The sequence below is a fragment of the Osmerus eperlanus genome, chromosome 7 (assembly GCF_963692335.1).
Source record: "Osmerus eperlanus chromosome 7, fOsmEpe2.1, whole genome shotgun sequence".
Taxonomy (NCBI): domain Eukaryota; kingdom Metazoa; phylum Chordata; class Actinopteri; order Osmeriformes; family Osmeridae; genus Osmerus; species Osmerus eperlanus.
This window is the reverse complement of record NC_085024.1, coordinates 19,281,054-19,306,080: the sequence shown is the minus strand read 5'-3', so window position 1 is coordinate 19,306,080 and position 25,027 is coordinate 19,281,054. Positions and strand designations below refer to the sequence as shown.

Below are 25,027 nucleotides of genomic sequence, written 5' to 3'. Positions count from 1 at the left end.
ATCGAGTAGTATATGGCATCGGTTGTCGTATCATCCCACATGAGTAATCTGAACCTCTGGTCAAGCAGATGTGCTTTATTGAAATGTGAATAAATGTGCTTTTCAAGCACATGTAAATTATTAATTATGTAGAGTGGAAACTTATCACAACCATGTTCTCCTGTGTTACATGGTGTGTGTGAATTAGAACGGTTAAGAAAAGTGATCTCCTTATATAAAAAAGGTTAAGTAATGCGAGGAAGTACACAGTATTTTTTTAGTAATGAACCATCCATCCATTGACAAGCTTGTAGTGAGACTACATCTAATGACCTATACAACAAAAAATGAATCCAACTGATCACATTCCTTGAAACAGGACTTTATATATACATACATATATATATAAAAAACAATTTGTTGTTTTGACATCATAAACTGCAAAATACAAATCATCTCTTTAAATAACTAGTAACTTTACATACATTAAAATCTTTCTACAGCTGCTCATCATTACACAGTAACAGCTGTGTAATGATATCTTACGTTGAAACATTACTGTAAAAAATGTTTAAATCAGAGAACATAATTAGACTATATCTTACAAACAACTACTTAATTTATGAAATTATTACAAACTATGACAAATACTGAGCTGTACACTAAGTGAAATAAGTGAAAGGATCCGTGCGCTATTCAGGAGAGGTCCTGGACCAGGAAATGATGGTAGAACTCCTGAGTCTTCCGTTTCTCAGCAAGATCTTGTTTTGTCGTCGACCTCAGTAGCAAAGCAGCAAAAATGGGAACTGTGGTGAAACAGGGCATAATGTCAGGAACATGCAACATCACCATAAGCCTAACCCTAAGCATAAGCATAACCCTAACCCTAACCCATAAGGAAAATATTAAATATAGACCGTTTACTGAAATACTTTGGTCCCTCCTTGTTAACTTTCAAAACATTTAAGATGAACGAGAGCAAATTGTTTTTGATTACCCAAAATGTTGACATTCAGTCGATTGTGTATAGCATTTTTTAACAACTCGCGTAGAAATGCCGCTAGATAGTTGAACACGTTTTTATGGCACTGAGGTAGCATGGAAATAACCTGCGGACAGAGGTAGAGAGACAGAAAGCCAGAAGAGTCAAAACCAGTAATAAACATACAAATGTTCACAGAACTTTCTAGACTTACCTTTTTACATTGGCTTGTGTTGGAGCAACACTCCAGGCATTGCTGGTAGAGGGAGTAGGGGATCACAGGTTCAGGGAGAGCATCGAGGAAGAGGAGCAATGCTTCTGCCACTGAGTGGTTACTACCAGCTAGGAGTCCACAGTGTCAAGGGCAAAAAACAAATGTTGGTATCTTACTCATGCAATTTATCCTCAAGTTGTTGAGACTGGCTCCACCATGTGGGGGGAATTATTGAATAATTGAGTAATTGTCTGGTGCCTATAACCAAGCAGGTTCAAGACGGTACAATATGAGTTTGCAATGAAGCCCCCCCCCCCCCCCCCACCCCCAAATCTGCGAAGTTTTACAGTTTTTAAGGATACGAAGCGAGTCTGGCATGCCTGTGTCAAGGCAATCCCTTATCTCTTGAAATTCACTTCGGAGCCCAGGTTGCTGAAATATATCCTCCTATGAAATTAAACAAATCACATTAATTAAGTAGGTAATTAACCATCCAAAATTCACAACTGTGAGTACAATTGATACATGAGTATTAATACACAATACTCATGTATTAATACAATTCCACAAACCTTTCTGGCACAACTCTGTGTTGCTTCTCATCCATAAATCACCAAAACAATTATTTTCAAAGCATTCAGAATGTTCACTCTCTTTAGTTGCCCATGGAGAAGCCAACCAATAGGTTAGTCCTTGAAAGGCAAGAAAGCCTTACAACCAGCAAGAGGGCCAAAAGTTTAACAATTCAGCGTTGGGTCATAAATATTACTGGGACACTAACTTCTTTTCTGGGAAAAGAATCCATGAGGAAGAAGGGTGTAGTGATCAGAAGCAGCTTAAAAATAAAAGTCCTGACCTGTTTGCTGGCGTTGCGGAACAGGTGGTCCACCATCATCCAGATCTCTTTAGGGATGTCAAGAGGCTTGTCTGTGCTCTCAGCTCTGGTCTCACCTTCAGATAGTTCCGTCTGAAGTTAAGAAAAGAAAACAGAAGGACATGAAAAACTGAAAACATACAAATAAATTTAAAATTGTACTTTTATTTCAAATCTAACATAAAATCCAATGTATGTGGAAACCATTTTGGTTGGGTATTACATTTACATTTAGTAAGGTATTAAGTAAACAAGTTAGAGAAAATGAGAAAGAGCTAAAATGATAAAAGAACCAACTATAATAATTGTTTTATTCTGAAGACTTTCAGGTCTTGTGTCACACCGTTTCAGGCTGAATAATTAAACACTGATTAAAAACACAAAAGCCAAGCCTCACAGAGAGCATGCTGATTCATCTAACAACATCCTGCTGTTTTGCAAGTCTAATGCACCATTGGAGGCTCTCCCTGGTAACAGTAGGTTCTCTGCCAGCAGCCAAATTTCAAATGCGGCATATCCCTCTTCAACCACCTACAGCTATCTTGGATCAGGACACTGAAAACGCTTGTTCACCACAAAAACAGATTTCCATAAAACAAGAAGATTCCCCTTTAACTCTATTTGGCAAATGTTGGACATAAAAAAAAAAACATGCAGCAAAGCCATTAGAACTTTCCCTGATACATTTTTTTTTTTCTTGCAAAGATTTTTTATCTACACTGTATTTAGAAGTAAAACCACCATGTCCAACAGTCTATGATGGTTATGACATTAATGAACTGACATCAGATAGGAGGTACAGAGTGTACCCTAGACTTGTTTTTTGCACCTTTTTTGCATGTCCAACGTCATGGTTTTGTACCTCAAAACTCGTTATACTTCTAGTACACCAGGATACTCTAATCAGCCTCCCCAAATAACAAGGACAAGACTGTCATGACATAACAAATAACCCTGAAGAGTGGAAGTCACATATCAAAGCCCCAGTTGTGTGTGTGTGTGTGTTTTGCTAGTTGTTTTGCACCTGGAAGCTGAACTCACCAGCTCACGGATGATCTCCAGGGGCATGTCCTGGATAGGTTCCCTCAGCTGGCACAGCGTACGGATGGAGGTGCCGTAGCAGCTGGGCAGGTAGTTGCCCGTCACGGAGAGGAAGTAGTCCTTGCCCCTCTCCAGGTGTAGGACCAGGATGTCCTCGATCTGCTGCAGGCCCGAATTCAGTTCTGGAGCCGTGGAGCGGTTGACAAACACCTCCAGGTCGATATCTACGTTTCCACCTGGCACGGGAGGAGAGACTTTTAAAGGCCCCCTGAGTGTGCAAGTTCGATGACCCACGCGCTATTTGTTGTTCTGCAAGCATGTGAAGGTAACAGCTCGATGTCCATGCAGCTGTGCAAGTTACATCATTCATCTGCGACAGGATTGTATTATATGGTAGGAACTCTTTCATGAATTGCCTCAGCAAGACACAACATTGGGAAGTAAGCAGCATAAAGGCATGTCCCCCTGATAATTAGTAACTTACTCTTTCCAGAGCTTCGAGATCTCATTATTAAGAGCTCTCGTGGGCTAGACGGATCTGAAATAGCTTCTTCGCCATTCACTGCTGTCTTGCGAGACAAACTCAACCCAATCCTTCCCTCTGCATGGAGAGTTATAATACAGTGTTTCCCCTACCATTATATTAGGGGGGCGCCCCGCCCCTCCCAACGCCCCCCCCCGCCCCCCCAAACTTTCATGGCGATTAAATCCCATTCTGATTCTGGATGCCCTATTCCATACACCTCAGCAGTATGGTCTCACCCTGAGCAATGAACCCTTTGGACGGGTTGGCGGTCAGCCAGGGTTTGCAATAGGTGGGCTCATCCGGCTTCTGGATGAACTCAAACTGGCACGGGACCTGCCCGTCGTTGTGGAGGGTCAACGTCTCCGCCTGGTGCTGCATAAACTTCACGTCCTTGAAGTGAAACTGAGGGGACATCGAGAGAGACAAGGGCTAGGGTCTATTAACAGCCAATCTCGGACAAACTCTTTCTCTCCACTGAGAAGACCTACGAGGGACATCGTCGTATGTAAGAGAGGCACAGAAACAATTGCTTTACGGTGTCTGTACATCTAAATCAAGTTAGTATCGCACGACGCCTCACCTCTCGTTTGGACAAGGTCACGGACGGAATACAGTCGTTCTCCATCTTGTCTATGGAGCGCACGATCTCCTCAAAGGTCTTCTTATAGGCCTCGTCGTTCACCACCTTGATCTGTGAGCAACGGGGACAGAAACATCGAGTGGGTCATGGTGGGTTGTACAGGGTCAAAGCGTAAGGGGACAAGAAATGATTTAAAGGATGAGACACGGACCTAGCGAAGAGAGAAAGTAAGACAGACCCATAATGGGGCCGACAAAAAGACATTGCAACAGAAAATACTGTTACCCCTATCTCCAGCAGCGAGCTGACAGGTTTGTGGTCGCTGGTCTTCAAGGCCATGTGACTCTCGTAGTGCAACTGACGGATGTTTTTCCCACGCCACAGAATCCGGTCGCACCACGCCGGGGCACGACACTTCTCGCTAAGGAAGTGAGAGCGATTCATTAAAACCTCGAAAACAAGCCACAACAAGGGCAAGCTTTAATGCCGTTCCTTAATGACTCTGCGCCTACAACACAAAAGGTATAGCAGGTAAGCTTTGCGGTTACCTGGTGTCCCATTGGTCAGTGCCTGTGTCGTATTTGTATGTGGGCTGAAAATCAATCTCTCCTTCTGTAAAACCCACAAACACGGCGTCCTCTTCGATCTGTCTTTTCAGCTGAAAACCACAGACTGACTTTAAGCACTAGTGCTCACACTGAACAGTCAGGGCAGCAATAAAACAACAGCACGTCCAAAACGTCCATTACCTGGTCGTAATCATACAGCGTCTTCAAGTCCTTCTTGGAGATCAAATCTTTAACATTTTCAAGGTCAAGATCGTTTATCCTGTAGTTGAGGTCCCCCAGCCAGAAGATGACACTGCAAAATACCCACATTGTGACCACTGCACCTTTTTCCTTTCCTTTTTAAAAAGAACAGAAGGGTAAAATTTGCAGTGGCCTCTAAAATGTTACCCCTCTGTTCCTCACTCAAAATTGTCCTTTTCAACTTTTTTTTGAAAAGGAAAGAAAAAGGTGCAGTGGGCTCTAATTTTCCCCCCCAAACCATATGTATCTCATTGGGCAGGAGCCACCTGAATCGTGAGTGGTTTGACTGGTCTTGGGCCAGCAGCTGCGGTCTCCTACCTGTGCTTCATGATAGGGAGAGGGGGCAGACTGGGGTTGAGCTGGTGGAACTGGAGCCGGCTGCAGATGTCCCTATAGTCCTGGTTGCGCCTCTCGTACTCTTCAGCGTGGGCCGCCAGGTGGGAGTTGACCACGCAGATGTCCGAGTTGTGGAACCGGAAACGGATGGCCACGGCGCCTTTGTTGCCCTGGGAGGAAGGGAAGAGAGAGAGAGTGTGAGAAAGAGTGAGTAAGACTTCATGTTATAAAACCTTGCGAGGGAGAGAAGAGAAAAGAAGGGAGTTCCGGTCTTGTGTTTTTAACTTCCAGGACAACTAGGGGATGACTTTTCTACAAGGCCATGGTGGCAGACTACTAGAACTAAAACGGGGCCTAATTGAAAACATACAAATAGAGATCCGGCTACGACAGGGAGGAGAGGAATGTTTTGTCTTGTTATTTACACGGCTCCTGTGATCTGCAGAGGCAGGAGACCCACCATTCTTCCCATGATGCCCGTGCCCACGGTCTCTGCCTCCAGCTCAGAGATGAACTCTGCGTGCTCCTTCTTCACGTAGAACAGCATCATGATGCCCACCAGACGCACCAGCTTGATCTGTAGTACACAGAGGTAGGTCACACACAGGTCAGCCACCCATAAACACTGGCCATACAAACAGCAATACACAAATCCAATATCAGGTATTATATCAGCATTCAGGTGGACCTTTACAGGGGGATGTAAATCAGTCAACACAAATGCAATATTAACAGCTGAATGGATTCACAAGCTGTATTGCCAAAGGTATTTACCTACATTATAAGACCTATGACAACACAGTTATGATGCCAATTCATTTCAGACCTGAGCTATGCCATGGCCATGAAAGAGCTTCCACGAGTGTAATTGTGACAGTCAGAGAAAGAAAAATAACTTCTCATCAAGCTTCAGAGAAAGGAGAACGTAAGTTTGAACTTTCAAAGAGTGCTTGATATTACCAGGAACAGAGGAAGCAGTCTGTAGTCAGCGTTTTTAAGGGAAAAAACAAGATGAAAGTCATACAGAAAGGGAACCACATGTGGTACAAACAAGCTTCCACCAAACAAGGAAATGCCTTTCAACATGTTCATGTCTGGCTTCTTAGACAGGGTTCTGCTTTAATGGCATCTCTGTCCGTCTGTGGCTTGACAATGTTGGGAACCAAGCACTGTATGAAGTCGATTGGTCACAGTTACAGAGAAGGGGTCCTTACTAAGGCATACTTGGCGTCTGGGTGCAGCCCCTCGATCACAGCCTTCATCCACTCAGACTCCTTGGGTGTGTCGTTGAAAAAGAAGGCCTCCTTGCTGAGATCCAACTCCTGGAACCTAGAAACAGAAGAGACATTGAGCACACATACACACACACTCTCCTCACAAGACTTCTTCCCAGCCGGATAAACTATGGAGCAAACTGACACCGGTGAAAATTAGAAGAGTTTTGGTGCTAGCTCTCGTGGACAAGGCTTCTCCATAAGGGTCAGTGAGACAGTGACTTGATTCAGTACTGTCGTGGAGTCGGATCAAAGCAACGGTGATGTGGGCACCGGAAACAGGGTTTAGCTAGTCTGAGATTATTTCCAACTCAGGGGTAGATTGTGACTTACCCCACACAGTACATATCGGGAGGAGTGGGGGTGGACCCCAGCCACGGACGAAGGCTTTCTTTTGGTGTCTGTCCGTTGACATTGTATGTGCCCAGAAAGAAACTACAGCAGAGAGACGGTTACAAATGGAGAGAAAGTGACAGATATTTACAGAGAGCCATAAATCATATTTTCTGTTGAACAAGCACTACCTAATACAGACATATCCTGCTACTGTGAGGGTACTTGGCAGAGACATCTCCTAACGACCTTTGCTAAGGGCCTCTGTTGTTATGGTGGAATGTAAGACCTAAACAGAGCAGTGTGCTGACTTTACAAAAATGTAAAAAGCATGAGCCCTCTGTGAAGGAGTCAAACAATGTTCCTATCTTGCCAGCAGGGGGACCATTGAAAGTTTTTTTTGTGCGTGTTTTTTCTTTCAAGGATCAGGAGTGCATAATTCTAACAGTATTCATACATTACATACAATGTAATATAGACTTATTTTAATATACAATTAATGTGTCATGAATTACATGTGCATTACATCTAACAGTATACATTTCATGTACCATGCATTTATGTTTGTTTTGTTTCTTATAACCTTTAATATCAATTTGTTTTTTTCTCTATGTTAAGGAACCAAATATCATGAACATCAGGATCAATTGTAAATCCTAGAGGGGAGGTTTCCTATGAGCCTGTTTGGGTTTCTTAACTCTCCTGAGCAGTTTCAGCTTTGTCTTATATTCACTAGACACTTTTGTTCTGAAACCTTCCTTTGTGCTCATGAATAATACAGAAATAACAGTTTTTTGTGGTTATTCAAGGAACAATCTGTGATTTCCGGGTGCAGTGCAAAGTAACCACATCTCTGCTACCAGGCATGGTGAATAATAATCGCTCTGCTACAGTGCAACAATCACATCTCAACAACTATTACATAGTAATGCAGCAATACATGCCAAAAAGTGCAATATCAAAATGTTGTGGATGCAGTCTCAAGTGAGACAGTGGAACAGGATCTCAAACACAACATACAGAGAAAAAACTCATTTCAACGTCTGTCAGTCTGGCCTGCAAATAACACCCATTTATCTATATCCGGCTTTGGGTGTGAATCATGCCAAACTGTGGTTGATGTTAGGCGTTAAAGTGTTGCATCATAAAGACTGTTCTTGAACACACAATACTGAAGCAGAAGTTGCCATTTGAAATGTTTAAAACAGATCGTTTTTCTCTGTAAGCCACAATATAATACAAGATACCCAGGTTTGCCAGGCTCCCGGTATGGACAAACTCACCTGTAGTTCTCCAGGTAGGTGTATTGGTCCTCGTTCTTCAGTAGCTCACACCTGATGAGGTTGTCTCTCAGGCCGAACTGGGGCATGGCCAGCATCTGGGCTTTGTTGGACGGGGTGTGACTGGAGGAGCGCACCATGTCATCCCTGTCCTCGCGCGCTGCTTTGCCCTGGCTGTTGGCCACACCAGGGGAGGAGGGTGAGGGTTGGGAACGACGACGACGGGGGGGATGGACAAAAATAGAAATATGTCATCGGGCCGGCCCTATTGGGTTTGAGTTTAAAAGCGTAGCCTGACTGGATGGATTTACGATTGCAGTCGTTATTCAATAGCTAACAACACCACCCCTGTCCCGTACAGTACTAGGTACAGTAATATATGTTTCAATTGCATAAAATATACCGCTTCAAATGTCATCTCTAGTGTAAATGCCGGAGTTGGAGGCAGAGGTTAAAGTTCTTTTGAGGTGAGCATCTTGCCCCATCCCATACCCCAAAATATAGTATGGTGCAAGATGCTCACCTCTCTGGGCTTGAATCCACTCTATGCTGCTCCTCTTCCCTGTTGCTCCTCTGGTCCTCTCTTACAGGTAACCTCCTGTCTGTGGCCAAAAGAGAGAATAAGAGAGAGAGAGAAGGGAAGAGGAAGAGAGCGAGAGAGAGAGAAGGGAAGAGGAAGAGAGCGAGAGAGAGCGAGAGAGCGAGAAGGGAAGAGGAAAAGAGCACAAGAGAGCGAGAGAGCGAGAGAGAGAGAAGGGAAAGTGCAGGAGCAAGACATTGAGAGAGTAATTAAAGAGACCATCTCTTCTAATGAAGTGCACACAAAGATGGTGCCAGCACTAATCCGCAAGCTTCTGGCTATGCGGAAGGAAGAATCAATGAGCCAGTCAATAATAATGTCAGTTCAGGGCATGATTATATACTAATGTTACTCGCGGAACACTTCACAATCCCCATAATGTAGATCTGGGTGAAAAAGAAGCATCTAAAATGTCTAAATGAATCTCACCCTCAGACAATGTAACCCAGTACTTGTGCTACTTGGCCATCTGTTACTATAAGTGTAGGCCTAACCAGAAATATCGTGGAGGAAATTGTTTTCAAGAAAGTGTATGTTTTCTGGTTTGTCAAGAAATTCTGCACATTAGCTAATCTATATCCCTCTGCTGCACAAACTCAAGGAGTACGCATGAAGTCTAAGAACAGTAAAGATAGATTAAAAAGAGATTGCAGGCAAGCTAGTCCAACAGTCCATAACTTCAGAAGGAAGATGGCAACATGATAGCTGGCTCGCTAGCTAGCTAATTTACATCCTTAGCCATCTGCCTACAAGTACAGTACAGACCAAATCATTTTACTCAAGCGTATAGGCCTAATCCTGTGAAGTATTTCTATTCACATCATGACTAATGTTTTACCAGTAATGTACGATGTTGAGGTAATCTCTTTCAGGTCTTCTATCCATCTTTTTTAACGATGACTTGCAAGAGGAAGCGGTTGAAATATTACAGGAGAATGTAAACCTACATGTGATGACGATACAGATTTTTTCCTTACTCATAGGTCTACTTGATCTGACCTAATAGGACAGAGGAGTATCAACATTTACAGGAAAGTTTATTTAAGTACCACATTTCAGAATAGGAAATGAAGTAACTTGTCTTAGAACAACCAACTGTGAGGTCACACAGTGTCCAGATAAACTATTTTGAGTAGGCTAAACTGTATCAAGAGGGGGAATGGAAGTGTGTGCATAGATGTGGGAGGGGGTGTAGAGCGCTACAGGAGCACAGGAAATGGAAACATTGACTACACCCAGTATGAGATGGAAACTCCCAGGGTGCTGTGAGATGCCTCTGTGTATTGAGTAAATAACCCCATGCTAAATCACATTCTTGTTGGTAGTCTAACTAGAGATCAGTGAAAGCTTGTAGAGCAAGTCTGTATTTCCACGACAATAGGTGCCCAAAAAATATAGTGGTTGTACTTTTGTGAAATGTCAATCCTTTTCAAAAACACATGTTTATAAGCATTTATTCCACTATCTAAAAGATAGAATACTGGCTATTGCGCACAAATCATATTTCTGGTCATCTATGGCATATTTTGCATTCCAGCAGAGGCTTCATGCTTCTGGACTGGCTAAATAATTCACCCTATTCACCTCAAAGGGAACAATACTTAAGTGAGAAGGGTGTATTAGTATTTTCCAACTGAAGATAACATGCATGAAGCAATGCATTAGAGTGCTCCTTTAGCCTAGGTTACATGATATTAGCCTCGAAGTAATCTACAACAGAAAAAGGACAAGTCTGTGCCATTTTATATTACTGTATAATTAGGTATAACGTCACTTACTGTAGTTGTTCCAAAGTTCATAGTATGAATATTACTGTATCTAACTAGCTTGCCTTCATTGCTAAAAGGCTGATAAGGTCACAGAGTCGGCTTGTTGTTAAGTCGTCAACTGCAGCATCGAAATTATGACAGGTGGACAACAGCACTATCATTAAGTATCACCACTAGTACTACAATCTAGCTGGTAGACTTTCAAATACTAACGCATAGTTATCACATTGATGCTGGCAATAAAGAGATTGCAGGCAAGCTAGTCCAACAGTCCATAACTTCAGAAGGAAGATGGCAACATGATAACTGGCTCGCTAGCTAGCTAATTTACATCCTTAGCTATCTGCCTACAAGTTCCAAATAACTTAAAGCTCTACCTCTCATGCTAGCTTTGCTTATTTTAATTAAGTAACACATTAGTTGGCTAGCTAGCACTAGCCGGCTAGATGCATTCATGATTTTGCACAATGCAAGATGGTTTGCCAGTCAAAGGTGCCAAAACAAAGACAGAAGAAGGCTGTGTTGTGTATGCTACTAGCTAGCATTGCTCACGCAAGAATAATTCTAAAACGTTAGTCTAGCTACATAATGAAAGTTGAGCAACGAGATCGAGTCAAGTTTTAGTCGACCGCAATAGCCAATGTAACGTGGCTAGCTAACAGAAATTGAATGCTACACAATCGGAAGGATATATTTCCACATACCAGGCTCTCTGATCACCCTCGACATTTCCTTGCACTGCTCCCACACATTATGTGCAGTGCAATGTCCAAAGACCTGTTCATGCTAGGAATGTGAAGCTTTTTTTCTTTTCCTAGGTGACGGGTCCCACAGCAGGCCAAAGCAATCAACCGTGAAAACTTGCAAATAGAATGGAAGATGGTGTAATGGCAATTATGTTATACACTAGCCTACAAATCCCATTGAATATCTCTGTGTTTTTAAAATCCATTTAACAGTCAAATGGAAAAGGTGAAACCAGCCACTGACAGTATTTTACACTAGTTACCTATGCCTACCTATGTGTTCTATCAACATAAATAAACCTCAAACTCCTTCATCTTATCCATATCTCAAACTGCAGTTCATCTCACTACAAGTGTTGAGACTGGCACTCCACTGAACATGGTATTTATCTAAGAGCACAAGTACTCTTGCTTACCACCACAAAAATTCCATTATGAGCCTATCCAATGACATCTAGAAGTTAAAAGATAAACAGCAGTAGAGCTATATATATATATATATATAATATCACTTTACCAAAGCAACGAACAACGCAAACATTTTCATTTGACATTTCCCTTAAGTCACACTGGGTATAGTTTCTGTTTGGATAGGATCACTATGCTGTGTGATTGAGATATGAACGGGACTGACCTGTTTTCTTTTGCTGGCTCATCTTTGACAGTTTTGCTCCTATGGGAGCGAGGGCTTCTTTCATGACACTTTTGCCTCTGGTGGCTTTACGGTACTTGTGGAGCCATTCAAACGAAGGTTCTTCTGAAGGGGACTTACACACATCTTAGATACATTCAGGGGGAAAAGAACAAAAAGCAAATATTGTTAAACCAAGGCAAAAACATTTAAATTATTACTTGTATCTAACAATAACCTACATTTGGAGAGGCAGTTTAACTTTCACATTAGCATGGTTAGCATGGACTGGTGCTTGCCAGAAAAAGCTCATGATACAATGTGGTTGCTCTGTTCCTTATAATCAGACCACACATTATTATAGATTACAAGTGTGTTTACCTTGAGCGTTCCTCACATTCTTCCTGTTAACAACCACAGTTGACAGACTAAGACCCTCCATCACTGCTTTCCCTCACAGGATAAAAGTAAGCCTCGCTTGTCTTAGAGTGTCACACAAAGTGACTTACAACACATTCGAGCCCAAATGAGTTAATTCCAGGAATTACACATCCATGACAAAGTAGGCTTTGTTTCTCACTACGTCAATGGGTTATCCTTTTTTCAGATAAACAGGCCAAACCAAAATCATATCAGAGACTAATCTGAGGGCAATACGGTGCTACGCAAATCAAAATCGTTACATTATTACAACAACCAGTTGCAGGCAAAGTTAAAAACGCAGAACGAATACACTGTCTACGCAGCAAGAGCATTAAGTTCACAAGCTCCACCCCTTTCCTCTGTGGTTTTTAGAGTAACAAGTGATTCGTGATGAAAAGCAACTGTCATTGATCACTAGTTTATAGGCTATATATATTTTTTGCTGTTGTTGTTGTTTTAATCCCATGTCAGTGTATTTTTTGATTACATGTTTGTTCAAAGGTTAAAAGGATATAAATTAATTATCAACTGTTGAACTATCTGATTTGTGAAAACGAAAAGGTCAGCTGGCTGGAGAAAATAACCTTATTTACTGGTAGTTCTGTTCTGTCAGATGTAAGGTAAATCAACAAACTTTATACGTTAAAAAGGGTTTTTAACTAAGGTAGCAAGAAGTGAATATTTGCACACATTCACATCATCACCCTATAAGATGAAGAATGTCCTTATCTCCCACTTACAACATTACAAGTATCATCCATTAATGATATGCATTGTTTACCTCTAACACTGATAAGAACACTGAATAGAACTAGGAACTGTATCTTACCACTAAGGACTCTGTTTACCTCACTGAGGAATAGGCGAGAGTGAAAGCCAAAAGGAAGTCTCAATTCCAACTCATCATCCTGATAGCTCACCATCACCCTGCTGTCGGCACCTAGAACCATGCATATATAGTGATTTGATTATTTGAAAGATTGCCATAAAAATACTCAAGGCCAAATAATGCAAGAGACTCAAGTAGGAGGACCTACCCACAACTGCAACTACATCTGCTGATGAAACTGATGACAAAGGAACATTGTAAAGAAAATGGTAAGTCATGGCATACGACTATGTATAATTGTTAAGGCTAAAAACGACTCAAAAATGACTTTTAGATTTGTGTGTGTGTGTGTGTGGGGGGGGGGGCTAGCAGTCTCTACGGAGCGTCTACGTTACAAAAAAATATACAATTTGAAATTGATGCGTCTGTGTACCTTCAACAACATCAAAGGAATTGGAGATTGGAATAATGCCATCCAGAGTAACATCTTCACCTGTTATCGCCATTCTTTTATGAGTGTAAACAAAAAGACTGCAGAAGGACAACAGTGAAACATAAATAAAATAATACAAATAAAAGTGACATCAACATAAGAGTTGGTAGGATGTAAATATATTTAATCTTACGCATGTTCCTTTGTATGCTCGACCAATCCCAGCAGTCTGCTTTCGGTGACGTTGTCAACAACGACAAGACATTGGACAGCATGTTAACAACAATTAAGGATTATGCACTATATATTATAAGGACACAAAGTTGCTGAGATATTTCCTTTCCTTTTTACTGTTTTCTAAATAGCCGTATCCATATTTTTATACTTTATTTAAATCCTTTTCAAATTCAATCATTCAGGAAAGACACTTGCTCCAGTTCAACATCAGTCTTTACCTAAACCGACCTTAACTCAGGCAAAGTTACATTGTTTCTTTGATTCAGAATCGCAGCAACATTGCCATCGCCTGGATGAATTGTTGCGCAGCAAAAATTGGACTTGAGCCTTAAAAACGTCCCACCCAGAAAATCTTTTCAAAATCTTACGCATTGATTTGTTATTTTTCGTTGTTCACAAACAATACATTATTGCAAAGATTTAGGCTACATTACATTGAATGAGATCAAATGGTGTGTCCGATAGCGGTGCTAGCTTCTCTTAAGATCTTAAAAGAAAGTTAACGTCAGATTGATAGCGTCAATTGATAATTCTACATGGAGAAACGACTAAAATCGGAAACAATTTGGTGTTACAAAGGATACTATGATGCAATTTTCGTATTTTTCCAACGTCTCCTGTATTGCCACTGATTGATCCATGCTTGGAAACCGTTAGGCTCGCAAATTCTCTTCAAGTTAAATACAAGACAATCTCAAAAATAGACTATATCCATATAGGCTACTTAAAACGGCTCTCAAAACAAAGTAGCTTATATCGAGGATTGGCGCGTAAAAGTAGCTTCCCGTATATCGACATTATCCGTTTTTTTGCCAGATGTTCTTCTGATCGAGGCACATTTCCTCGACACACGGTGAACTTGAGCGAAGTTCTGCCACGCAGATATATTTTTGTTGAGGAGACTACTCAACGTGACGTCACCATTAGGGTGTCATTAGGAATAACCATCTCAATCGGATTAGCAACCATGTAGGCCTAATCAAAATTTTGGGTTTACAATTGGAAGCACTTTTTTACCTGTTAATTGTCTACATAGAAGTCCATACGAAAATAACGTGAAAGGGGCATTATAAACTGTCACTTAGTCCATTATGGAGTACAGCAAGATTAATAATAATAATAACAAAACATAATCAGTGTTCATATGTTCTTTATTTATAGACCCAACCAATATATATATATAACCCTACTCAAGAAAACATTTCATATGAAATGCATGGCACTATATTAAACTGTTTATAGAAAGTGTAAAAAGGTAATACTTCAGTGAAAAGCCTGTTAAAATGTAATTCAGTATAGGCCTCATGTAGTCCCAAAACAGAGTTCTTATCTCTTAACTTTCTTTGGGTCAGGATAGCCTCCCGCTCCATCTCTGCTCTCCCTGCTCTTGTTGGGGTTGAAAACAGAGGCTTGTCCTGGACTTCTTTGCTCCTCCTTAAGCTCTTAGAGGCGGGGCAGCTTCTGGAGTGAGGCTGAGTGCTGGAGTTTGTCCCATCCTCTCTTCTTCTCTTTCTTTCTCTCTCTGCAAGAACGAAGGCAACCTCCATCAGTATGTCCGGAGCAGCATGTGCTATGCTCTGACCTATGAATAAAAGGATCAAGAAACAGAGTCGATTGAGCAATTTAATCAATTTAAGTTACATTTAAATTCTTGGGGACTGGGGACTGTCAGAGCAGCTACTGGGGGGAGAGCTCTCAGGTGTACCCCAGGGGCTGAACACACGTCCTGGGCTCCTCAGTCTTTGACTTGAGCCCCAGCCTGTATAAAACAGGACAGGATTTTGAAATGTGAGGTGACACATAGATCTACTCATGGCCCCAGGACTTCATTAGCCTAAGATTGACAAGAAAACTATTAACGCTAACATTCTTACCAGAGAGGTCAGAATCAGTGTTGTTCTCAAATTCCCTTTTCACTGGATATTGAGGAGTATAAGTCAGAGAGAGTTAACTCACATCTCATCCTCACTAGGGATTGGTGTGTAGAGAAAGACAATCCCAAATCTGTGGTACCGAGGTGTAGCCAGAATGAAGTTGCTCAGAGGTTGAGTTGCAAGAGATGGTGAGTATGAACCCATGTCAGGCCTCCACTTAGAACACAAGCCAGAAGTTGAAGAAGCTAGAGGATCTGGGAAGGCATATACTGTAAGGGCACATTACCTGACACAAAAAAGGTAATCTAAATGACTCACAATGGACAAAAAAGAAAAAGTTTAGAAACCTACAAACCTGTTTCTCTTTTGTCTTCAAACAGGGGATTTTCCCATGCAGAAAAGCTCATTATAACACAAGTCTGTATTGCTTTAAAAACGTTTTCAGAATGAATCAGTATTTGGAGTAAAATGTGCAAGGAGCATGTATGGTTCTGTTTCCATGGAGAAAGAATTTAATATTATTACATCAATAATCGGAGCTTCTGATTCTATCTCTAGTCAAAGAACGTAACCTGTTATGTCACAATTTAAAGGATACATTTTTTTTACCCTATCTTTATTCTACGTTAACAGTTGCAACCATAGACATATCATATATATGTCTATGGTTGCAACACCTCAATGATATCTTGTATACTTTACCTTCAACTGCATGCTGTCATAATGACGGTATTCTTTCACCCTTCTTTTGTCAACATAGATGTGCTTTATTATATTTATCTGATTGCAAATACATTTGTAATAGTTTGTACAATATACACAGTGTAGACGTTTAGATTGAATATTAGACCTTAAAATATATAATTGTATATGTTTCCATTGGGTATCTGAGTTTCCCATAACTAATAATTCAGTGCAAATGTCAATGAATAGGAAGTAAAGGAAGAATCACAGTTTATAGTACATTGTAGGACCAAGTCAACATAAATGTTAAAATAGTATTGTAAAACAGCTCATAAGATGTTCCATAAAGTGCATACAGATATGTATATATATATTTTTGCTGCTTCTCTCAGTACATCAAGGTCAACTGCTATCAAAGGATCTGAAATAATTAATTTGTTTTAATGACATTTCCAGACACTTTCTCCTTTAACCACTTGGTTTCCATCTAAAAAAGACACATGCAATGTTGCTGAGAAGGAGGGTTTGTATTCACAGTGCCATACCAGGACTTAATTCAGTCATTCATGTTTACACACAAACAGTAATTTTCTATTTTTAGACATTGCAAATGTATACAGTATCCTGAATGAGAATGACACATAGTCATGTCTAGCATTTTAAATTCCTAATTTTAAACCAAAACACAAAAGGAGCCCTCACATACCTCAATACACACGAAAACAGGCAAAGGCTTACACACAGCCGAGGCGTACAATGATTTTACAACCGATTCAGAACAGCATTTTGCAGTACAAAACCTACATGTAGTGTATGAATATGAGGACTACGTGCCTCCTCAGTGGTCCAGAGTATCTTCTTTACACCAGGGACTGATGACCGAGCAGAAAAAACAGCAGAGTCATGATTGAACCAAATGAAAAGGAAGGCCCCCTGGTGGCAGAAGAGGGTAGGTTCAGGCTACCATCCAGCTTGAGACATGAGGTGGCGGTGGCGTTGCAGCACTCCTGTTGGCACGCGGTGGTCAAGGTGGCTGTGCACCCGGGTTGTCCTGTGCAGGTTGCTGCACAGCCTGCTTCCCAGGTTGTTCCTGTGGTCTTTTTCAACTACAAAGACAGAAGACTCTTATTTGATAACTTTGTCCAGCACTTTGGTTGGTGTTGGTTGTTTTTTAAATGTGCTTTACAAATAAACTGACTTGACTTACATTTACATTTACATTTAGTCATTTAGCAGACGCTCTTATCCAGAGCGACTTACAGTAAGTACAGGGACATTCTCCCCGAGGCAAGTAGGGTGAAGTGCCTTGCCCAAGGACACAACGTCATTTGGCATGGCCGGGAATCGAACTGGCAACCTTCAGATTACTAGCCCGCTTCCCTCACCGCCCAGCCACCTGACTCCCCGACTTGACTTAACAAGATGAGTTGACATACAGGATGTACCGAGAATATGTTGAGGAAACTCATCTCATATGTCTTGGTTTGGTCTGTGTTAAACGTTAACGATTTACTTGAAAGTGAAAATATGATAGCATAAACAAGGTCATCAATGTTGAATATGGATAACTGTAGCACTTCTTTACCTCACAGTAGTGTAGATTGACGGAACAGAACTCTGGTGAGCTGCTGGCGTAGGACTTGTAGCAATCTGTCGTGGTGCATTGGAATGTGTGACACTTTTTTCCCTGTTAAACAATGTATAAATAAAGATTTCAGATTTCAGAATGTGCTCAAGCATGCAAATGATCACACACAAGCAAAACATTTTTTTACATTGTTTGGACGTTGCGTTGTAGTGGTAGTAGTTGGTGGTTTAGTTGTGGTAGGGGTTGTGGTTGTCTTCATTGGAGTCACTAGAAGTTCATAAGAAGAGCATAAAAACATCACTCCCTTACTGCCTAAATAATCAATCCAAATTGATCACTTCAAAATCTTCCATTAAAACGTGTTGTGTCGAAACAGGATATCCCATATGGCAGGCAGAAATGGCTTCTCACTTGCTGTTGTGCTTGTCATTGAGGCGAGGGTAGAGTTCAGGCAGCCTGTTGAGTTGCAGCAGCTCATGATGCAGTTTGTCTGGGAGTTGTTACAGGTAGAGATGTTATTGCAGGAGACTTCGCAGCTCAGTGTATAGGACACACCTTCATTTCTCTTCAACTGGGAGACAACATGAGACACATAAGAGAAATTGTAAAAAGACCACGAGAATTGTAATCAAGTCCATGACATGGTTTGCATTGAAAATGCCTCCAAAGTAAGTTAAAGGTTCTGAAAAAGATCTTAATTACATATGCGATGTTGAAATATCAATGAATGGCAAACAATTTCCACTTAACCTTAAAGGTTTTGATGGCCCCATCATGGTTCTCACTGTACCTGGCAGACGTTGTAACCATAGGAACATTGGACAGCAGTGCTATTCATAGACACACTGTAGCAGTCTGAGTAGTTACAGGAGTAGGTGAGGCAGGAGATCTGGAGAGAGAGAAACATATGTGAGAGAACGTATGTGAGAGAGAGAGAGAGAAAGAGAGAGAGAGAGATAGAGAGAGAGAGAGAGAGAGAGAGAGAGAGAGAGAGAGAGAGAGAGAGAGAGAGAGAGAGAGAGAGAGAGAGAGAGAGAGAGAGAGAGAGAGAGAGAGAGAGAAAGGAGAAAAAGGAAGAACCAGAAAGAAAGAGAAAGAAAGGTCAATACCAGTTATCAACAGAGAAAAAAATCATCCAGACAAAGAGTGACACATTGTATGGTGTCAGGCAAGGCTGATGGGAACATATCAGACATAAGTACAGAACACTCACCATACTGCCGTTGCTGTTCCCTGACATGTTATTACTACTGCTAGTGGAAGAGCTCATTGCAGTAGCTATGTCAACAAAGAAGAGAGAGACCATGAGGGGAGGATTAAAAAATGTTTCCTTGTTAAACGGATTCACAAAAATATAACTTTGAATGGCGGCAGCTTGCAGTACCTGTCATTACGATTTCGTTTGTGTTCGAATTTCCAGTCATGGCGACCGTTTGACTTGGGTTAGTCACTAAGCTTGTTGCAGTCAGCATTGAGGAAGTAGAGGCAGTTTGAGTTGAGGCAGTTGTCGTTGTAGGTGTAGCTACACCTGATGATGAAAGGCTAGTGATGGAAGTAGTCAATGAGCCTGTTCCTGATGCTGTGTTTGACTGCATCACGGTGGAGCTTGTGGAAGTCGAGGTAGAGGTGGTAATAGGGGGAGTGGAGACTGTAGAGGCAACAGCAGAGGCAATAGAGGTACTAGAGCCTGCAGTGCCGGTGGAGATAGATGTAGAAGGAGCAGTGGTACTGGAGGCAATTTGTGTGGTGACAGTAGGGGCAGAAGAGACAGTTTGTGTGGTGGAAGAAGGTGGGATGGTTGGTCCAGTGGTTGAAGCTATGGATGTGGGTTCTGCGGTGGTGTTTGATTGACCAGACACGAACAAGAACGGCTGCAATTCCAAAACTAAGAGGAGCAAAAGGCCTGGCAGAGAGACAACAATTGATTAAACTTCAATTCAGGTCACTTTGCATAAATCTGTATGTTTACACTATCATGTGATTTGAAAAGTGACTATTCTTTATTCAATATGGACTATTGGATTATGTTACTTAACATTTTCGCCATGGTTTTTGACTCCTTGACAGATTGGACTAATTAGTGAACATGACAGCATCCACCATAAAAAGAAAGCTTGAGTACAATCAAACAGATAATACTATGAGTGTTTGTGTTAAAAAAAAATTGTCGATTTTAGCTCAGCCTGTTTTTATTAGATGGACAGAACCATAAGCTTACTGGAAAAGTAGGATAAAAGATTGCCTAGAAAAAGACATACCTGTGCCCTTTAGAGCAGCAGTTGGGGCCATTGTGTTGAATAGATGAAGTGGGAGTCTGTTTAAACAAAGGCAAAATGTTGTTGATATAGACATGATCAATTACGTTGACTCCCACTCCTAACATAATACAGGTACGTCCAGCACAATAGCCTGCATAACCATGTAAATATTCTTGTCTCAAAGTTGAATAATGCTATCTGGTGCAGAACAAGAAATAAAACATTAGGCAAGGTAATAAAATATTTCATTTCAGAAGTCTATATTCTTTCACCGTTGACATAAGAACAATGTAGGATTCTGGGACCAATCAGACTGTTTACACTTGTTAATACGGTTGGAAAGAAGTATGCCCATTCATCTACTCCCACCTGGGCCTCTTGTTTGATCTATGGGAGCCATGTCATCTAGGAGATCCTCCCCAAACAATTCTCTAATTGTCATGATGAAACCGAGATGGTAATGATTGGACTGGCCAGCCGGCCAAGCAGGATGTCGTGGGTAGATAAAATTAAGACACAACCGAGACTTGAACAAAAGAATCAAGTAACAGTTTGAACAACACTTCAACAAAAATACTTTCGGAAAAATGCAATTGTCTTGAGATTGTGTTTTAAAAGTCTAATTAACTTTGGGACTTATGGTTTTGACCTTGTGAGATCATCCACTCCTAAGCCAACCATGTGTAAAATCATAGACCATTATTTCATTGAGGGTCTGGTTGTGGCGGTTAGGCTGTGAACACAATTAAAATGTGTTTGTTCCTCGACAGGGCCCGGGGGAAGTAACTCTTAGCACGTCTTGTTTTTCCCAGGTCCCTGGGAGCCCTCCTCCGTGCTCACCTCCCTGGAAACTCATGTGACAACACCGACGCTTCATCGAGCTAGTCAAGGAGTATTAAAAAATAAAAGGAAACCTTCACGTGTCTCGAACAAACATCTCACTCTCTTAGACCTGTGTGCCTCATGTTCCATTTCCCCATAAAGTAACTCACTCCAACCTCTAGACCTTATCATGCAAGACCATAAGCTCTAAGGCTTTTAAATTAATTTCCAGTTTGGTTATATAATGTCATACAATATGTACTGTAAAACCTTAACTAAACAATGACAAGATTAACAGTCAACTAGATTTACACCTGAGTTGCAGGCTTGTTTCCTTAAGTTAACTATTCTGAAAGTGACCTGGGTTTTTTTAACCTATAAAACCCATGGTTTTTAATCCATCAATTAATTAGTGAAATGATAAAACACACATTCTGAAAACAAAACGGAAAAATCTCTAGTCATTTAATTTAGATTTTTTACTGAATACAGTATTTTACGGCAATTTGAATTTATGAAAAATCCCAAACTGTATACTAAGGTCTGCAATTTCTGTAATTTTCTCTGCAATGCATCATGTGGTAAAATGCATAACTCCTATTGTATGGTAAAACAGTTGTAAGTCATTATTAAAGGAGCTTATAAAGGGTTTTACAATATCCCATTACAGCACTTGAGGATCAAAAATCAATTAATATTTTCTATTCTATTCGATGGATATTCTTTAAAATCTTGGGTGTGTGCCAAACTATCCACACGTAATTTTAGGAAGTTAACAAAAATATAATGATCATTGTATAAGTGTTTATAACTTATGCAACACATCTGTCGGCTTCGCAACCATGGCAACTGATATTGTTCAGGTGCATCATCCAAAGATTCGCTCTCAGAGAATTGGAAAAACATAATACACAGCAACATCTTCTATCATTTCAGAATATTTTCAAGCTAAATCATCCGCTTACCCGTGTTCTTCCCCCCGAGAGACTGTTGGTGAAACTCTTCTGTGTCAGCTGTGGATGAAATAGTGTTCCTCTCTCTTTTGTCTCTGTCTCTCCCACTCTCTGTGCCACTACCAGCTTTTTCTTCCTGGTGACAGCACTTCAGTGGTAACCTAATAAGTGGAAACTCTCACCTGCATCACCCAATTATCCGCCTCCATTGGAGAGGAGGGGACTGGCGTTTCTGGGTGGGACTATTCCATACAAGGTCCTGGACAACAAATTAGACTCACCCTCAGGCCCTATATTTCACAGTTGAAATGGAGACATTGATCAAAACTATTCTGTTTGACAAACAGATGAAACATGATTCCATGATTTTTGTGTAGAAGGATTGGTCTACAGACGAAGCAATGTAGATTATGAGGATCAGCAGAAACCAAACTATTTGTGAGGTTAGTCTATAAGCCCCATTTTCTTAAAAATAAATAGCTGATTCCATCAAGCGTAACACATTGTACTGTTCCAAGGCAGAACTAGAATCTCACCTTACCTGCCCATGAAGGTGTCAGGGCCTCTCCATAACAAACTTCTGAATACAGTAGAAGTACCAGTTATAGACTTCATTGTGAAAGAGGAGAACTTTTGCACAAGTTTTAGCTAAGCCGTTGTAGGCTTGTTGGGGTGGGCCAGGGTTACAAAGACTTCCCTGCCTTTCAGGGTGATTGTGGGGAACCTCTTGGTTTCAGTTCAGCACAATGTGAAATCAAAACCCCCTCTCTCTGTCTGCCATAAAGAGTGACTACAATTACCTCTTTGTGGCTCTGAGAGCATACCTGGGCACAACGCAAAAGTCAGGTCGGCTACTCAGATGACAAAAATCCTTCCTTTTTAAAACAGCACAGCAGTATTTCATTTCTCCAAGGAAAGTGGAATTCAGTAATGGTCTAATATGGTTCTGCTTTGATATTGTACTCAAGTCTCATGTCATTTTCTTTGCCAATGCTATCTATTTCATGATTGGAAACACCTATTTCTTAATTTGAATTATGGAATTTAATGAAACAATTTTCTTGTTTTAAGTGTTAAAGCTGTGAAAGGTTTGCAGACAAATGCTCCATTTTTCTGTCTCTTTTCAAATCACGAAAATAACCTGTCAGAGACACCAACATGCTTTGCATTTGATTTACAGTAGCAGGGCAACTCAAATACATGTTTGCCAGTCTCTTCTAATTTTCCTAAATATTATGGACCCATCATGCAAAATACTGTCAAAAATGGACTAAGAGCCTTAATGGGAGGGTTTCGGGTAACAAAACCACAGGCAAATGAGGGACTTTGGATTAAATAAATGCCAATAGTCAAAATCTTAAGGCCTCTGTCCTTGGCTAGTGTTAATCAAATCAAATTTATTTGTATAGCCCTTTTTACACGCAAGCATGTCACAGAGGGCTTCACATATGCCCATAGAACTGCCCCTCAACCAACCTAAACCCTCAAGGAAGACAAGGAAAAACTCCCAAAAAACTCTCAACAGGAGAAAGAAATGGAAGAAACCTTGGGAGGAGCAATTCAGAGAGGGATCCCCTCCTCCAGAGACGGTTGGTGAGAGAGAGGAGCAGAACACAGGCTAAACATAGTCATACAGTGTCGATGGGTTTTTAAAACACCAAAATCCATTGTTCAACTTTATAGATGTAGGACAGGACCGGGAGACTCGCGACCAGGTCCAGCGTTGGCTGACCGACGACCATATCATGACAGGTAGGCGGGGATTAGGGGGAGGGGGGGGTTTGTAAGCAATTTAACATCTCTAGCATATCTACCCTCACTCTACTAAAACAAGAAAACAGAATGGAAAAGCTTTAGAAAAACCAAAGTTTATCCTTTCAAGTACTTGTTTGCTCATCTTGTTCAGCACAGCTGATTGCGTGACCTCGCCCCCGAACCTGTGCCAAGAAAAGACAAAGGAAAAGAAAAATAGACTACATTTTCTCTGTTGCTGAGCTTAAACGCAGTACATGTACATCCCAGTAGTGTTTTACTTAGTTTTGGATAAGGTTGTGTCCATTGACATGCAACAATCAATCTCATAGACGTGGCCTGCTGGCTCACATGGCGCTCGAGTACGTGCTTTACTTTGAAACCAAATACATTTCTGAATTAAAAGTAAATGGGAGAGATACTGCTTCCATGTCCTGATTGTTAGATGAGTAAATATGTTTGAACAAAAGCATACAAGTAAATAAATACGTCTTTACAGTTCAGACAAACACATGTCAATATGGATCCATGGTAAATAAAAAGTGTTATAAATCAGACTACTCATGAAACTTGTTAAACGTGGAATTCTAAAAGGACTACTCTTAGGGATACACAACAGAAGCTCACAAACTTTAGTCACAGCTGTTCTTTAAATGTGCATGATGTAGCCATCCGTTCATAATGGTGCTGACGTGGATGGCACTAACAAGGAAACATTTTCACAATATACCTTGTTGTATTATTCATCACAGATATGCAATTGATAAATACCACGGTTGGAAAAAAAGAAACATTAACTTGATCTTCGGTTGGGAACAAACACATGCAAAACAGATGGCGATAACTATAATTATAACTTTATTTGCATGTTCCTGAGGAGGAGAACTCTCCGTTGGGCTGTGACTATGGGGCGTGTTTCAAACGAACCTGGAAAACAAATGCCTCTTCGCTCAATTGGATAGATCTACAACCAATCAGAGCAACGTAGTATGTTAACTTTGACCGAATCCCGTAGGAAGGACGGCAAGAACATATTTTCCATCGACAAATGCCTTGATTGCGTTTCTCTGTTCCTCTTTCAAAATTAATGCGCTGTGGATGTCTTCTAAAACAGACTCAATGGCAGAATCATAACATCCCAGATCTCCAGCGGTAGCCATGTTTGTTCAAAACGAATTCAACTTAAGCGCTCTTTTGTGACGTGGGTGATTACGTTACTG

General features: G+C 41.0%; 2 protein-coding genes and 1 long non-coding RNA gene across 6 annotated transcripts; all 3 read right to left on the bottom strand.

Annotated features, from left to right (window-relative positions):
* Nucleotides 1-337: 337 nt before the first annotated feature.
* On the bottom strand, nucleotides 338-14,744 carry inpp5b (inositol polyphosphate-5-phosphatase B). 4 transcript variants are annotated; one of them, XM_062465598.1, is made up of 23 exons: nucleotides 14,461-14,744; nucleotides 13,833-13,912; nucleotides 13,640-13,737; nucleotides 13,415-13,444; nucleotides 13,207-13,317; nucleotides 11,958-12,101; nucleotides 8,752-8,830; nucleotides 8,232-8,402; nucleotides 6,949-7,050; nucleotides 6,556-6,670; nucleotides 5,802-5,918; nucleotides 5,324-5,511; nucleotides 4,946-5,057; nucleotides 4,745-4,854; nucleotides 4,482-4,617; nucleotides 4,197-4,307; nucleotides 3,853-4,018; nucleotides 3,091-3,326; nucleotides 2,032-2,142; nucleotides 1,538-1,622; nucleotides 1,176-1,303; nucleotides 977-1,088; nucleotides 338-785 (listed from the first exon to the last, which is right to left on the bottom strand). In XM_062465598.1, exons 1-23 carry the CDS (start codon nucleotides 14,515-14,517, stop codon nucleotides 676-678), a joined length of 2,709 nt encoding a protein of 902 aa, XP_062321582.1. In that variant the 5' UTR covers nucleotides 14,518-14,744; the 3' UTR covers nucleotides 338-675. The 4 variants fall into 4 exon arrangements, with proteins under 4 accessions (XP_062321582.1, XP_062321583.1, XP_062321584.1 ...); XM_062465599.1 differs by having other exon boundaries at nucleotides 13,210-13,317; XM_062465600.1 differs by lacking the exons at nucleotides 13,207-13,317; nucleotides 13,415-13,444; nucleotides 13,640-13,737; nucleotides 13,833-13,912; nucleotides 14,461-14,744 and adding an exon at nucleotides 12,336-12,671.
* A 2,063-nt stretch (nucleotides 14,745-16,807) lies between these two features.
* On the bottom strand, nucleotides 16,808-19,262 carry LOC134023503 (uncharacterized). Its single transcript, XM_062465668.1, has 6 exons — nucleotides 19,236-19,262; nucleotides 18,813-18,911; nucleotides 18,434-18,593; nucleotides 18,210-18,289; nucleotides 18,020-18,121; nucleotides 16,808-17,540 (listed from the first exon to the last, which is right to left on the bottom strand). The coding sequence occupies exons 1-6, from the start codon at nucleotides 19,260-19,262 to the stop codon at nucleotides 17,295-17,297; spliced, it is 714 nt and encodes a 237-aa protein (XP_062321652.1). The 3' UTR covers nucleotides 16,808-17,294.
* Nucleotides 19,263-19,691: 429 nt separating this feature from the next.
* LOC134023521 (uncharacterized) lies at nucleotides 19,692-22,206 on the bottom strand. Its single transcript, XR_009930779.1, has 3 exons — nucleotides 22,068-22,206; nucleotides 20,281-20,336; nucleotides 19,692-19,925 (listed from the first exon to the last, which is right to left on the bottom strand). It is a non-coding gene; the product is annotated as an uncharacterized LOC134023521 (long non-coding RNA).
* Between the last annotated feature and the right edge of the window lie 2,821 nt (nucleotides 22,207-25,027).

Coding starts and splice junctions, on each gene's coding strand:
- inpp5b (XM_062465598.1), bottom strand. CDS start 14,517: ATGGATCAATCAGTGGCAATACAGGAGACGTTGGAAAAATACGAAAAT. Junction 8,403..8,751: donor GTGGATTCAAGCCCAGAGAG/GTGAGCATCTTG, acceptor TGTGGCCAACAG/CCAGGGCAAAGCAGCGCGCG. Junction 1,089..1,175: donor ACACAAGCCAATGTAAAAAG/GTAAGTCTAGAA, acceptor CTCTGTCCGCAG/GTTATTTCCATGCTACCTCA.
- LOC134023503 (XM_062465668.1), bottom strand. CDS start 19,262: ATGTCAGGGAACAGCAACGGCAGTATG. Junction 18,912..19,235: donor GGAACAGCAACGGCAGTATG/GTGAGTGTTCTG, acceptor CTCTCTCTCCAG/ATCTCCTGCCTCACCTACTC. Junction 18,594..18,812: donor ATGGTTACAACGTCTGCCAG/GTACAGTGAGAA, acceptor GTTGTCTCCCAG/TTGAAGAGAAATGAAGGTGT.